Source organism: Nymphalis io, chromosome Z (assembly GCF_905147045.1).
Source record: "Nymphalis io chromosome Z, ilAglIoxx1.1, whole genome shotgun sequence".
NCBI classification, from domain to species: Eukaryota; Metazoa; Arthropoda; class Insecta; order Lepidoptera; family Nymphalidae; genus Nymphalis; species Nymphalis io.
In genome coordinates, this window is record NC_065918.1 from 13,510,337 (window position 1) to 13,527,158 (window position 16,822).

The following is a 16,822-nucleotide window of genomic DNA, read 5'->3' on the forward strand; positions in this document are numbered from 1 at the left end:
GTTAAAATTAGAAAAGTATAAGAAAATAATAATTTATAATGAAAACAGATTATTTTAAATTAAACACTATACTATATTATACGTTTATATTAACTTAAAGCTCATTTACACATGTCACTTTGAATATTTACATATTAGAGAACCTACTCCTCGAATATGTACATATTCAAGCTTTTTTAAATATTCTAAGTCACTTGTATTTCATTTTTGATTCATTCAGAGCGTACTCTAAAAATTAACCCTGAACATGTGGTCAATACGTTTATTGTTTCTCTTTTACCTTAATATGAGAACTATTTCCCAAACTAATGACGCAATGAGCTGTGAAAAATGCAAACAAAGTCTGCTTTCATTCGTCTCATATTCTATTTATTGGATGATAAAATGTAAACAAAGATGATTTAACTCTGCGTGATATCTTTAGATGTACATCAAAATCGATACAATATCTCGCTTTCGTCACTTAATTCTCACTTACCCCGCACTAAACTTACGCACACATGAGCTACGCTATGATCTTTCAGGCGTGAAAATGAATGTTATAAATAAACACGCGCAACGCGGCCAATTATCATACTAGCCTGAAGTCCTGTGCCGTTTTGTCTATTGTAAAAATTAATAAAAAATTTAACAAACATAAGTGAATACGAAATTCGGCTCTCGCCGATCAGCAGCAACCGGCGATGGATTGGTTTAAATTGGTCGGTATCAAGATTTTGTGATACTATCGTGATTGTGATTAGTGCAAAGGACTGTTGCTATTTTAGTGTTATTTGTGATTGTGAAGGATTAGGACGTTATTTATCACATTGCATGTTGATTATTTAGTGATTTATACAATTCATTAGTGGATTTTATATATATATTTTTTTATTTAAAAAACCAAATAAATAATTTTAATAATTAATTATAATTAATAATTATAACCACATAAAATAATTAACAGTGGAATAAGTTATGTACTCCAAGCAAACGCATAATTGTTTAAGTACCTCTTTTTCGTAATTTGTCAAACAGTACGACGTTGATTTCAATCTATGTTGTAAAAATATGTATGTTGTAAAAATATGTATTAATATATATTAATAGAGAATATTTTTATACAAATTGAATGTAGTTGAAAATTGTAGTAATTAAATGATTAATCCCAAATACAATTATAATTAAAATGATAAATAATTGGCAATAAAATAATATATTTTTTCTATTTTTTACAGTTCACTCTTCTTGTAGCTGTTGCTTCCATCTCTGTAAAGGCAGATGGACCTAAGTAAGTTTTAATTATACTATAATAATATATGTTTTGTACAATTATATAACAACAAATTTTTACGATTGTGTTACATCAAATTTCATGTATTTATTTTTCATGCTACGCGATTATTAAAGTTATAAGTATTTAAGTTATGCATCAGCGACTAATTTTAATTTATTGGTATCCTAATCCAGCAAGGCGATAATTGTCAAACGCAGCTAATAAATGGGGGGCATTATGATAAATAGCTTTAGAAAGTGTAAGTTAACCATTTTCGTATTAAATGTTAAAAGTAATTACAAGGCGGAATTTATTTGCTAGTACGTGTGATGTGCAAACAGGGTAGTGATGTCGCGACGACGAGAGGGAAAGCCCGTCGAGTCACGCGTGCCATTGACTCTAGGCGGAACCGCTAGAAAAACTAACTAGCTTGCATGCGAATGCTATTGCTTCGATGTACTTTCTTCATACGATTTTAATTTTCATTACGATGAAAAAATAGAATAGTTAGCAAATAGTATACCAACACTAATTTTCTCTTGTTACAGGAAAAAGATCCGCATACATCTACCACAGAAAGTGAAGCATATCCACCATCATAAGAAAATATACATAACGAACCACCCTGCGTCCTCACAATATGCTCCGGCCTATATGCCGAGTGCCGAGGGCACAGTGGCGGTACCTACGAACGTTTTGCCAGTTATGGCAAATCTTGTACCAATAAACTCCGTGGATCTTTACGACGAAACTCAACCACGACTGCCCAATATCTCACCAGCAGCTTCGCAGCTCTTACCTTTGTACCATGCTCGTGGATACTACGGTCCAACCCCAGCTGGTATAGATGAATCAGATTACGATACGGTTCCTGAGCCAGCTGAATATATTTCCTCATCTTTTTCATCTCCGAGCGCGGGACATCCTTCTAGTCATCCTCCTAAGCGAGTAAAGATTATCAAAATTAACGAACAACCTCGTAAAAAAGTAATACGAAAGGTAAAGCCAAAACGAGTAGTTATACGGAATAAGCCTCAACCCCCTCCGCCATCAGAGGGCGAACATCCAGTATCGACTTTTCATGAACAATTTTATTCAGACATTGACGGCTCTGGAACAATAAGGAAAATAAGAAAGCCTCCACGAGTAGAGAAAATCGTGGATGGTGACACAGAACATATTCATACCTACAGCGAGGAACATATACATAAAGTCATACTGAATGATGGTCCAAAGATTGGTAATGTTGTTAGTGTTGATCATTTTAATGGAGTAACTGGAATTTCTGCTGGTCAAGGGATAATACCGTTTAAAAATTCTCAAACTTTAATAGCCATACCGTCCCACTCTTTTGGTAATATAGGATCTGTCGGTTCCTTAGGAAATACGGGTCACTTTGAATATGCTGCATATAATCCTCGCGAAGTTACACATGATCATATATTTCATGATCATGGAGAAATTTCTTCAGATATAGATTTAAACAAGGACTCTTTTGGTTTGCCACCTAAAGTTTCATATAATAGTAATGGCTTGAGAATAAGTGGTTCACAAAAAAGACATAAAATCAAACATTCTCAAAAAAGCAAAAAGATTGCTAAGCCGACATCGAATGATTTCTCTTACTATGAGAGCATTTATTCTCCTAGCAGTAGACCAAATAAAATACAGAGGCCCTCATTGACCGTACCTTCGTTCGAAGTTTCTGGTGAGGCAAACTTTGAAGATTATAGGCCTATTCCCGATTTTGGATACAAAGAAAATAAAAAGCCTCGTAATTCAGTAGCCACATATTATGGAAAATCATCAAATGATTATCGACTGCAACAAGCAAGTGCTCCAGCTCCATTTTCTGTGTCATCGACCGTAGTACACGAATATAAACCTAAAAGATTTTTGGGATCAGCTTCTGCACCTTCAAGCTTATCAAAAATTAGAGACCCGTTCGCTAATTTCAAAGATACATATGCAAATAACTTTGAATACGACACGTATGCTTCCTCATCAAATGTTTATGCTTCTGAAGATAAAAATGACGTTGGCTTTTCGAATCAAAGTAAAGGGAAGGGAAATAAAAAGTCAATATCAACCCAAAACATTAGATTTGGCAACCAAGATCATATAACATACGTTGATCATTTGGAAGATGAAAGTTTTGCAGGCGACTTTGACAGCGATGGCCCAACAGCTTTAGAAAATGTCGATCAATTTGATCAATCACAAAATAGTGAATCAGTGACAACGGGAGCGTACACGATAAAAGACTCTTCTTCAGCCCACCAGTATTACTCTATGATGGCTGCGAAGGCTCTTCAAAGTGAACAAATATCTGTGCCTGAAGCTTCCAATGATAATTTTCAATACGCTGAAGCGCCGACTCCTTCAACGACAGAGTTTACATCTTTAGCGACCTCTGTCATACCTAGTTCAAATATTTACAGTTTTCAAAGTACAGAAAATCCCCACACCGAATCTCCCAAATACATACCTGAGATAAAATCGAGTAATAGGAATAAAGAGGCGTCTCGTCAACCGAATTATAGCAAAGTCCTCTTGGAACCTAGGAATCGTTTTATGATAAAAGATATTCAGGCTCCAGCGAGAGATTACAGAACAAGAGCGATACAAAGCCAAGAGTCGGCTCGATCACAGGATGAAGAGGCTGCGACCGTAAGAGGAAAACTTAAATATGGTGATAAAATTTAAATTATTTGTAAACTTTTAGTGGTAAAAGTTGGTTTTTGGCCGTGATATCAGAACTCTGTGTTCATCAAGAATGGGCGCTGCGGTGATATAACAGAATAAACCACTGTGGTATCTTAATTTATTTTTAAAAATATGTCGGTTTTAAAAATGTAAATAGATTGAGTAAATAATTTTTTTTGCATTTTAATCAAATTCTTAGATATTATATAAGAATTAAAATAAAGAAAAAAATATCGAAAAAATATTTTCATTTTCTTCATGTCGCAGAACTCAAAATTATTTCTTTACAAGTGTCGGTAATTTTAGCAGGCTTTTAAGTCAATTTTATTTGATACAGTTTTAATACTGTAATACTCAAATGCATATAAACCAATAACAATTTTTATAATACAATATTTTATTTATTACAATACAATGTCGACTGATCAGCTATTCAAATATATAAAGTTTAAGCCAAAAACAGTCTTTGAACAAAAATAATTAAAAAATATTATTTATAACTTTAATTAAGTCTTTAAGCGTTTATTGTTAATTGTATATATTTAATATATAAAGTATAATTATTTCAGGTATTTCACCGCACAAGATACTATGAGAATGAATGGTTATAATTGAACAAATTGTTATAATACATAGTACAAGTCCTTTTCTACAGGATTTCTTAACTATACTTCCGCCCTTACCGTTACCAAGAAAGCTACTTTTCGTTTCAAATAAATGTATACAAAACACTTCTGAATTATCTATAGTATTAGACTAACCTTACAGACGCTAAGACCGGAGTTATAAGGAATGACCGATATATACGGGGCAGTACTTTGTATTGTCAAGTTCCGGTAAGGATCCGGTTCGGAGGGATAGGGAGGCAGTGTAACTAAGCACATAAGGCACATGGGATGTAACATCTTAGTTAAGGTTAAGGGTAGTCTTACCCAAGGTTGGTGACACATTGGCGTTGTACGTAATGGTTAACATTTTACACAGTGCCAATGTTTATGGGCAGTGTTGACAACCAATAGTATGTCAGTCCACTTATCAATTGTATATAAAAAATAAACAACGGTCTTGACTACTCTTTCGCCTATCTAATAAATCAAACGGATGTCTATACTTTTAAATGAAAATCTGATTATATCGAATACGCTTGCTAACTCTGTGTCTCACATAAGAATTAACACCAAATTGAAATTTCTTACATAAATTATTTTTTTAAAAGAGCATATTTTACTATGTTATTTATGTTTAATTGTATATTATGTATTTTGTCAACAGCAAGACGCCTAACAAAAAAACAACGCCTTTACATTTTTTTTCTAAATTCATATGAAACATCTTTGCCTTACAATTTTGTAAGGCGCTGTCTCTTACCGTTGACAAAATGTTTAATGTTTTATTTTACTAAGTTATATGTCAAATAGGAATAATTAAAAAATATTTTTCACCCTTTCCAGGATTTGAGCTTCTGTATATTATTAATGTATAATAAGCTCTTTGTATAGATACTAGCTCCTCGTTATATTTATTTCATTGAATTGAATTGAATTGCTATTTGATAATGTAAATACTACATTTTTTAAAACATAGTAGTGATTGATAACTTATTTAGTAACAAACGTGATCTACAAGCCAAATATTCTACATTTCTTTATTTTTTGAGGTTAATGAACGGATTGAAAATTCTTCGAGTTATATATTTTACACAACATATTATTAGTTATATGAATACTTTAAAATTGTTTTCTTAATAATTGGGTTTTACATCAAAAGTAGTTTTTACATTCTAAAAATTGTATATGTATGAGAGCAATGACATTCTCGTTAAGGTATTAAGGACAGAGAAATTACTCGGTGCGAGATTATTATACCATAGTACAACAAGTACTCGCTTATTACAATATCCTATTTGAAACATAAATATAATAATATAAGTTCTATAATAATATCAGTTTCTAAATCCGGTGTGTTTCAAGCCTAAGAAGAAATTTTCTTAATTAAATTTCCTTAAAATTTCCAAAATAAAATATATTGTAAGTATAAAAAATCTGTTCCATATCCATTATTATAATAGTTCACCAGAATTGATAATAATGTATATAATGAACCTATACAAAATATAAACTGATAATCACTATAATAAAAAAGAGCCCTAAATATGTCAGTAGATGAGAAAGTTATGTTTTTAAAAATTATACATCTGTGATAAGAATCCAATGGATCTTTTTAATTGATTATTTAGTTATGACCAATTTACCCACATCTAATGATGATATACATTTAACCACAGCCATGAACACATGAACGTATTCTTTGCTAATACTCGTTCGACGTCGAGACCAGTCTGATATCCATGAAGTATTTTTAAATTACTTCGAAGAAATTAGACGGGAAGGAAACCTTCCTTGTACGAGCTTTCTATCATGATTCATGGGAATCGGAACGTTCGGAAGTGAAGGGTGATTGTGTAACCGACGAACTTAAGCACAGACCGCGTGAGTTCAATTTCTTATGTAATACATCTTATTTGACAATTCTTTTTAAATAAAGAATATATATGTATAATATTGCCCCACTCTGGATTTTATCTCGGACCTCGGGGTCATTGGCTTTATGAGCTTACTAGCCCAACGAGGTGGTATTCCAAAGTAATATGCAATCAGGCATAATACTGAAAGTAACTAAACTATACTAATTAAGCAGTGTCGATGTTAATTAGTTATCTAACTTTTCTAACCACGAATGCTGCGGAGCTGATTCACAGCCGAGCTGAGCGGAGACTTCAGTTACTTAAAGTCCTTTTTACATAGCAATAAACATTTTAATCATGAAAACCGCGTAATACTTTTGAATATAGTGATTATAATTATTTCAATTGTCATAGAGTATTTCTCACACGCTTTATCACCTTGATAATAAAATTCTCAAGTAGTAGAAAATACTGCATCAGCGCACTCTCCCACAGTATACAAAGGTCAAATGGCAATCATTTTACATCGTAGTTTATGATCTATAATTCGTATATACTTTCATGTTTTTATTTTATACAAGATGTTATGACTGTGTTTCGCTAAGTTAACGATTATTATTGTAAATATATAGATTCGAATATTGTCAAATACTTAAATGAATGTTTTTTTAATTATAACGCCAAAACTATTTTTTCCATCAAAAAAATCGGTAAAAATAAATAACGTGACTTCTACTCTCTTTATGTGTTTTAACAAGTTGAAAAAACAATTAATGATGTTTGGTTATTTTTAAGCATTGTTACTAAATGTTGATTAGCGACTATTTAGTTAAAGATTTATTATTCTCTTTCTCTCGTTTTTGATTTTACATTCAAAAGAGGAAGAAATCGCATTGTTTAACTTATCACTCATTAAACGGAGATTATATTTACAGTAAGGCCTTATATGATTTTTTGACTCGATAGTGAACTATATCGAGCATTATATAAGTTTTTGACTCAACAGTAGTGTTTTATTAAAGTAACATTGTAAGACAATCTTTGCATTACACAAATCAACCCCGTAAAAGCTTTTTCTGAGATCACATATTTGTATATGATATGGTTTTTGACATTTGAAATAACAATTCTAATAATTTATTTCTAATAATATAATATTACGATACGTTCCATATTTAATTTCACCCCAACTTTGACTATTCTATACCTATTCGGATCGGAAAAAAACGATATGATCCTACCATATACCGTAATATCAAAACCAAAATTAAAAATTTAATAGTTCCACTATTAGACAATTCAATTCAAGAATAGGACAAAAAAAAAGGCAACGATAACGTTCTGATTCGATTGCGTTCAAGTGACAATTTGTTAGTAGCATTTGTCTCCTGGTATCCTCATAATGTTTTTCTTCATCATCATCGAACACGAAGTTATTTAACTTCGAAGAAGTATTTTCTTTTTTATAAAATAACTTAAACGTATTACGTAACATTACTTTTATTTTAGTTCTTTCTTTCAATTTGAATTTCAATATTTAAGTCATATTCTTTAATCATGCAATTATTTAGTTGGGTATTTAGAATCTTATATTAACATCATTGTGCATAACAACACATATAATTCTGTTGGTGGTTCTAATAAAATAAAAAATAAAATGAAATGAAACTCAGTACTAACCAGGATCACAAACCGCGACTTTCATAGCCTAGAGCTTATAGCACACCGGGCTATCTCTTTTTAAGAACACAAAAAAAAATTAAAAAGTTGAAGAATAATTAATTACAACTGTAAGAATGTACGGTAATTTCTCACTTCATGCACACAATTTACTCTATAGCAGAAACATGTTAATTGCTCTTCCGAGCGGAATTATGATGACCGAGCCATTTCGCTTCCGTTATTATCTTTACGATGTAACTATTACATAAGCCCTATTATATACATTTCACTGCGAATTCATAATCTTTTACGATAAACATTATTTAAAGAATGTTGATGTAATAAGATACGATGTTAAATCGCGTCTGACCGAATGTCTTTGTCTTTTGAAAATTGATAATTTAGAATTGTATACTTTTATATTATTTAATATTAAGATATTTCTGATTTCTTCATTCTTGTTAAATAGTAGCAGTAGTAATTCTATTCACTTAAGTAAAAACATACAAAAAATTATTCTACATTTATTTATTTAAAATTACTTTATTGTGTGTAAGGGACAATATTATATGTAATAAAATTAATGACATAGTTAAAAAAGTATGTAATTAAAAATAAAATAGGTTTTTTAGGCCACAAAAATTAAATTTCCTATCTTGTATCACAGTAGTTTCTGCTCGGGAAGTCATATCGAAAATGCATGTATTCGCAGAATAACCTTAACTTTTCTTGTATCTAGTTTATTTTTAGTTTTTATATTTGACGCTGTAGCCGAAGTTTCGGCATAAGTAATACTTCTGGAACATTCAACTGGCTGTCGTTGCGCTTGGACTCCACTTCCACTTAACATCAGGTGGAGTAGAGTCATTTGCCTTCCCGGTAATTATAAAAAAAACTGCTCTTGTGCAGTTTGATAGGTACATATATGAAAAATGAAAATGTATGTAGGTGGGTAAGCTGCATATAATCCAAAATCACTAAGTGCAGCGCTGAGAGAATAACGGACAAGTTTACTATAAAATAAATATAATAAAACTTGTTAACACTTTATCTTTTAAGCCAGCAGTTGCATCCACTTTAGCGGTTTTTTTTTTAAATCTTAGTATTGAGATAGTGAAAGCAAAGTGTGATATGTTAAGTTAAAATGACTCATATAGGAACGTGATGTGTTTTTTACAGCTGACTAACTTGTTTATAACTTTATAGCGTTTAAGCAAAAATCCTCTCCTCAAGTTGAGACACTTATAAACTTGTGTGCTTGTATATATGTGTGTAAAATCACAACTACTTTAGCCTAGCCAATCGAAATAAAATATCTTATTATTTACATCTTTTTATTTCTTAATTGTATTTTTTATATATTATATCTTGTAAATAATATTGTTTAATTAACTATTCAACATGATATATATCAAAACAAACTAAATTCAAAATATTAAAAATAAACAATAGTAAAGGAGAAATTGGTATCAATTGGCGATCAAAGACATTTAAACTTTAAATTAGTTCGATTTTTGAAAACGAATCACACTTGCACTGAGGCGTTTGGAAAAAAAGTGTGGTGTGGTGTATATATTTTATGATTCTTCCAATATTTTATGTAAGCAAGACAATTGCAAACTTTGATGTAGTGATCTGATTTCTACAGTTTTAATAATGTAATAATCATAAATGTAATTACTTCTGTTGTGGGCGATTAAAACAAATAATAAGAAATAAAAAAAATAATTATATTATTTCATAAATCATAATTGTATAACAATAACTTAAAACTAGAAAACTTATTTACAAAACTTGTACTTATACTTATGTTATGGGTCTCACCGCGCCAGCGAATACTATGACTTAGTTGGCATTATAACAATATTTACTTTGTTTTTAAATATTACTTTCTTTTGTGATAAGGGCCGCCCCCATGACCTGAGCCTATCGCGTTCGAGTAACTATCTCCAAAGCTACCGAGGCCACTGCCGCTATGACTGCCGTGGCTTCCATGGCCTCCTAAGTCAGATAAACTAAAACCTCCGTGACCACCATGACCGCCGGAGCCTCCGAACCCACCACTATAGCCGCCTCCATGTCCTCCACCGAAGCCTCCAGAGCCGTGACCATGACCGCCTCCTACACTGTAACTGTCTCCGCCGTGTCCACCACTGCCATATGAATCAAGGCTTACGATGGAATAACTATCATGTCCACCTCCATGGCCTCCCCCATGGCTCCCTCCATGGGCTCCACCATGACCTCCGCTTCCTCCAAATCCACTTCCACCTCCATGGCTAATAAGACCAGTAAATCCAGAACTATAACTATCATGTCCACCTGATCCACTGCTGCCATGGTCATCATGTCCACCTCCATATCCACCAAATCCTCCATTAAATCCACTGCTTGAGCCATGGCCTCCACCGAAGCTACCACCGTGGTCACCTCCATGACCACCTCCAATTGCACCTCCGTGTCCGCTGCCAAAGTCACCTCCATGGCCACCTCCATAGCCACCTCCGTGACCACCACCGTGGCTGCCGCCGCCAAATCCACCCCCATGACCACCGCCAAATCCACCCCCATGACCACCGCCAAATCCACCTCCATGGCCACCGCCAAATCCACCTCCGTAATCACCGCCATCTCCAAATCCAGCATCACCACCGCCCAAGTCATAACCACCTCCATGGCCTCCACCTAAGTCATAACCTCCGCCGATATCACCCCCATGACCACCTTCTAAGTCGTGACCTCCATGACCGCCTCCTCCTATGTCAATGCCATGACCGCCACCACCTCCATGGCCACCGCCTATATCATGGCCTCCTCCAAATCCTCCTCCAGAATATCCTCCATGACCGCCACCTAAATCGTGGCCACCGCCAAATCCAGCGTCACCTCCGAAATCGTGGCCTCCACCGCCGAAACCTCCGCCATGTCCACCTCCATAGCCACCGCCGCCGCCGCCTCCGCCACCACCTCCATGGCCTCCTTTTAGATGGTCAGCGAATCCTCCGTGTAAATGATCTGCAAAACTTCCTCCGTGGCCGCCGTATCCTCCACCACCACCTCCGCCGCCACCGCCACCATGTCCGTGGTCATCATGATGCTCGTGCACTATCACTTCTTTTGAAGAATGATGCTCCTCAGGTATATGGACTCGAATGTGTACACTAAAACAAAAACCATCACATAAATAACGAGGAACTGTTCCTACATCGTTTCTTCATTGTCATCGCAAAAATCTTATAATAGTCACGTTAGTCTATATAAAAGTATGAGAAACCGCAATCACAATAGGTCGCAAAGCAAGGTCAGACGCCAGTGAAAACTGTTAGGGTATACAATGGCTTTTCACAATTAATCACAATAAATGACTCATGAGAAACGATTTATAGAAATTTCAACCGAATTATTCCATCTACGGTTGTATTTGCGGTTTCATCTAGTAAAGTAGCATATCTAATTGATAAATAAACGGATAACTGTAAGACCGCAATGTACAAATGAGACGATGGCACAACAAGATACAACTGTGTATGGGATATATATTGCATAGGAACATGAAAATACTAACTGTTCATGTCCAAAAGTCGCGGTGCAGATGCCAACGCTAGCCAGTAGTACACAGCTCAGCTGAAATACAATATAATCTAAAGTTATTGATTACGTAAACTACATCCTTAAACTTGTAAGCTCGGTAGATGAAATCGAAAGCGGTCGATACAAGTTGCGCTAGATGAGTGTCTACGTCATGCGTATTCCGCATTACGCAATCTGAGGATCTTTGTGGACACGCGATTTGTTTTAATACTTTAAAGGGTTCGATAAACATAATGGCCGTTTTTTAAAACTATTTTTTCAGCTAGTTTTTATTTACCTCTTAACAAGAAAAAAAAACAATTTAGAAAAAAAATAATTGTGATAACCGTAACCGAAATATAATTCGAATTAAGATCATCAAATGAATTATCGTATACGATACTTCATTTCACAATTAATTTATCTTACTTTTAATATATATATATATATATATATATATATATATATATATATATATTTATATATAAATATATATATATATATATATATATTTATATATATATATACATTAACTACTAATTTTGTATATATCACAGTGATAAAAGGGCTACTTAAATAATATCAATCATGGCAAATAAAATTTAATGTATAAAACTGATTTTATATGAATTATTTACTAAATGATATATCACAACGATTAAAGGATCGTTGTCGCTATTTCAATAGTGTTACTCACGGCAAATCGGTAAGCCATGATGTATGGAAACTCCTTCCACTGCACCGCTGGTTGAACTTTTGTAGCACTAACAACGACACTAGCCTTTTATATGACAGTGAATGTGCACCCCTACTTCGAACGCAAAATACAACGAAAATGTAAAACGACTTTGTGTACATTACGCTACATAGTACATACATATATAATACTTGACAGATATATTCGATTCTCCAAGCCGGTCATTGAATATCGTTGTAATTTTCATAATGAAAGTTTATACTTTATCTTAATTATTTTAAATTTGTAATAACGGTCATAGGTCTTTCAAAAGTTTACGTTACAAGATGAATATAAAACTTTTACTTTAAATAAATAATTCAGTCTTAATCAAATCAGTCTTTTGGATGTTCAGTACAATTAATATGCACTCGGTTTTAAAATATTACGATCATTATATATTTTGTAGTTGATATTAAAATGAATGTAATGGATTATATAATTTTATGTATTTTCAAAAGTATTTTATAGTGTTAAAATAAAAATATTTTTTTTGTGGAATATGAAAATTACTGTAATGTTAAATAATAGTTTTTAATTTGCCATAATATATATAAGAAATATATCGTACGAGTAATGAGACAGAAAAGCATTTTGTTTACACATTTTTTAAAACGTTAGTCCTAGTACAATATGAATTAAAATAACAGTAAAATTCACAGCATTAATACTAAAAACACTAAAATATTATTGTATGTACAAAGTCCTTGATTGCTATAAAACTACTTACTGACTCGCGTTAGAGATCAAAAATAGGATTGATATCAATTAATAAAAGTAACAGAAAATTGTGTTATATATTTCTGATATGCAATGACATAAAAATAGAAATATCCAAGTCTGACTGATTGAATGGACATGCATAAAAAATGAGAACAATATTACCAAAACCCCCCAATTTTCCTCTTTTCTTTGACTCTTAGGGGCTGGCTTCTATAGAGGTATTTCTTTGTACCCAATTTTTCCACAATAAGCAAGTGTTATGCTTAAATATCGTATAACGATATCATTACGATTTTGAACGGTACGACGGTATGATTTTGAGGTAGCGATAATAAGCGATACTCTTAATAATATTACTAATCCGATTAATATGGAACTTTCACTTAATGATACATTACCGTTTCAGGACAGACATAGACTATAAAACATGCATGTATGTCGTGTATTCTTTTGAGATATAATTATAGCTTATTATGTCAACGTAGTCGAATAGAAAATTGATGGTCCGGGCACTTTCGAAGCGTATACTGCGAAAGCATAACCATAACAATTTACGCGAAAATTTCCTTAATAAGATTCACAGATCTCCAAAATATCTACAGAAATGTTTCAGATAGCATATTTACTGAATTGTATTTAACTATGTTAATAAAATTTGAATAAGAAACTTACGTTATCTTCAGTTAAATTTATTTAAAAAAAATTGTGAAATTAATATTTCAATTTGTATCTGTAGTTTTAGAGATATTTTGTGAGTAAACACATGATGATAAGAGCCGGTGTGATTTATTACTTTTACTAATTATTATATAATAATATTTTATGTGCAATTCTTTTATATATTTATTTTATTAAACCGCTGTAAAGCCGTTTTTGATAATCGTTAGCGAATTGGCTCAAATGTAGTAATTGGATAAGGTTTGAATAATAAGTTTTTTTGTATAGGTGTATTTCATGAAAAACGCAATAGATCACTAATAATTATGTAAAAAACATAATTTCTAATGCATCCCTTTGTTCATTTTTCGTCGAAAGAATAGGAATTGCGAATCAAAGGAGAAAAGCTGCTAGCATTTTTCCCACCAATCCACGCAGTCATGATTTGTAGAGCACTATAAATATTATTGTAGAGACATGCTATTTATTATATATTATGCTTAAAATGAATTTATATATCGCTCTTGTAAGAGCTACAATAGAAAGTTTATTGCCTTGGACATGTTTTCTTGTACGCTCAATACATTTAAAAAATGAGTTTGTGTGCATTTGTTAACTTAGTCAATGTTTTTATTTTATCTATTTAATTTTTATTATATAATATTGTTTTGATGTTGTTAACTGTCTGAATCTTAATAATTATTATTTGTAATTTACAGAATTGCTTGTTTACTGTCATACATGAATTAGTTTTGAGTGGAAACTTGATTGGTGTGTGATCGAGTTAATTTGTTATGTAGTGTATGTGGCGTGTACTGTTTGTTTCCCAGATATAATAAAAAATAATAAAAAATAAAAAATAAAAATAAAAATTAAATGCCTTGGAAAAGTTTTTGTACTATTACTCCAAAGTCCAAATCTTTCAACTGCGAAAAAAGATTTATTTTAAGTAAGAGACGAATAAGCTGTTAATAATGCTGGATCTCTAGTAACCACTTTGTTTCTTACCGGTTCTTCTCGGTAGAATCCACATTCTGAACCAGTGGTATAAGTGTATATGGTGGTGTAAGTAAGTAATTCATAAGTACTTATAAAAGTATATTTTTATAAATATAATTTGATTTGAATATTAACGCCATTTGTTCACTTCAGCATCATAAAAATAAAGAAATATTAAATATTATTTAAAGTACATGGTCATCTAAAATGTGTCACATCTTGGAAAATTATTTTCAGAACTTGATTTGTTATAAAATACTATATAGAATGGTAACCTCGAGTCATCTTGACACTTGTCTTGGCTTCAGTTAAGACTCAGCTTATTCTTACAATTATGAATCTATTTTTAATTTCTTAGAAACCTTCAAGAAAAGAGCGCACTCATTCTTTAAAGGCCGGCAACGCATCTGCAAGCCCTCCGGTGTTGCAGGTATCCATGGGTGGTTAAAATCACTTTCCATAAGGTGACCCTCCTGCTGGTTCGCCCCTCTTACAAAAGAGAATAAAATCCTATTTGTACTTTCACTCGAATTATATATTTATTCATATCTTTTCCCTAATGTTCGGTTCTTATATTTAACGAATCGTTATTGTAAATCAGTAAGGGATCGTTGTTAAGTCGATCTTATATGTTGTAACGTAATGAACAAAGTTTTCGTTTTCTTCGAAACCAACGAAATGTTTTCCATAGGGCTTTTAAATTACAACTTTTAGAGAACACTTCTATCCGTAAGTAGAACGAATTGTTTTTTGAATATAGCAAGCAACCGACACCTTGGTTTTTAATAAAAGAAATGAAAATCATAGATTTTATGAATCATAATTAAATAAAACATATTATATATTATGTACAAAGTAAGAGCATTTTTTTAAATAGTGATGTGGAGCCGCAATCCATACGCGGGCGGGATCTAGTAAAATTATAATTGCATCAAGCAATAATTATTCTAGATTTTATATAATAATTACCTATTCACTACTTTCAGCTTATTTTTATTTGTCTGATGTCCTACATAGTTAACTTGCGGAAGTAGGAATTTTACATAACGAGTTCATCAAATTCTTATAAATCCGAATTCTCATAATTACATGTCTATTATAATAGACGAATTATACATTATGTATTCGGCGTATTCGCTATTTTAACATATTATTTACAGTGCAAGATTTGAAAACGATTGGTCTGCTCTAGCAATAAATTTTCCATTTGACGAGAATATAGACGAGAATGATATTATATTTCACGATATTAAATTGTTAAATCAAATTTAATGACTACGTAATAACTTTACTCAACCCGTAACAACTGCCAAATGATAGTCAATTAACTAAAATACTGCAAGCAGTAGTGATTCAAGATCACAAACGCCTAATACATATGTACCTACCTACTTTAAAAAATAATAATACACTCTATCCGTATCATAAATTTATCAGATTTAAATGATTTAATTTGATTTGAATTTTGGATGAGATAGTAAATTAATTAAAGGAGGTTATATGTTGAAAAAAATCATATTATGACCATAAAGAACAGAAAAATAACAGTAAACATCCAACAAGTCAACAAAAAGAAATTCATTATGGCAAGCTATTAATATTTTTATATATTAGAAGTATGTAATTGAGCTATTTAATTAATTAATTAACGTAGTAACTGTCTATGAGAATATATCAGTTTTTATAAAATATATAATGTATATTTATCTGAGAATACTCCAGTGTTAAATGTGAGTTTGGTCATAGGTGATGGGTCTGTCCTGGATGGCCTAATTAAATATGTAGAAAGCATTAATATATAATCGACGATGTCTGATAGCTTCGTGATAATAATATCGCGGACCGCGAAACACAGCTTGTATAAAATAAAAGAAAAGCACGAATCGATAAAATATGCAAAGATATAAATTTGCTAATGTAATAATCGTTTGTATTTAACCTGTCTCTGGTTCATCATGACTTATGTAAGTCTCTACTCTATAATGACTCTTCACTGCAGGAAATGTGACTCTGATGCGAATGCGTCGCTTTCGATTGTACATTTATATAT

At 32.2% G+C, this 16,822-nt stretch overlaps 2 protein-coding genes across 2 annotated transcripts; one reads left to right on the forward strand and one right to left on the reverse strand.

The window, feature by feature from the left end:
• Positions 1-683: 683 nt before the first annotated feature.
• LOC126780681 (uncharacterized) lies at positions 684-3,961 on the forward strand. The gene is made up of 3 exons (XM_050505312.1): positions 684-701; positions 1,218-1,270; positions 1,804-3,961. The coding sequence occupies exons 1-3, from the start codon at positions 684-686 to the stop codon at positions 3,959-3,961; spliced, it is 2,229 nt and encodes a 742-aa protein (XP_050361269.1).
• A 6,011-nt stretch (positions 3,962-9,972) lies between these two features.
• LOC126780682 (uncharacterized) lies at positions 9,973-12,372 on the reverse strand. The gene is made up of 3 exons (XM_050505313.1): positions 12,355-12,372; positions 11,653-11,711; positions 9,973-11,248 (listed from the first exon to the last, which is right to left on the reverse strand). Exons 1-3 carry the CDS (start codon positions 12,370-12,372, stop codon positions 9,973-9,975), a joined length of 1,353 nt encoding a protein of 450 aa, XP_050361270.1.
• Positions 12,373-16,822: the final 4,450 nt, after the last annotated feature.

Coding starts and splice junctions, on each gene's coding strand:
- LOC126780681 (XM_050505312.1), top strand. Junction 1,271..1,803: donor GTAAAGGCAGATGGACCTAA/GTAAGTTTTAAT, acceptor CTCTTGTTACAG/GAAAAAGATCCGCATACATC.
- LOC126780682 (XM_050505313.1), bottom strand. Junction 11,249..11,652: donor GCGACTTTTGGACATGAACA/GTTAGTATTTTC, acceptor TTTTTGTTTTAG/TGTACACATTCGAGTCCATA.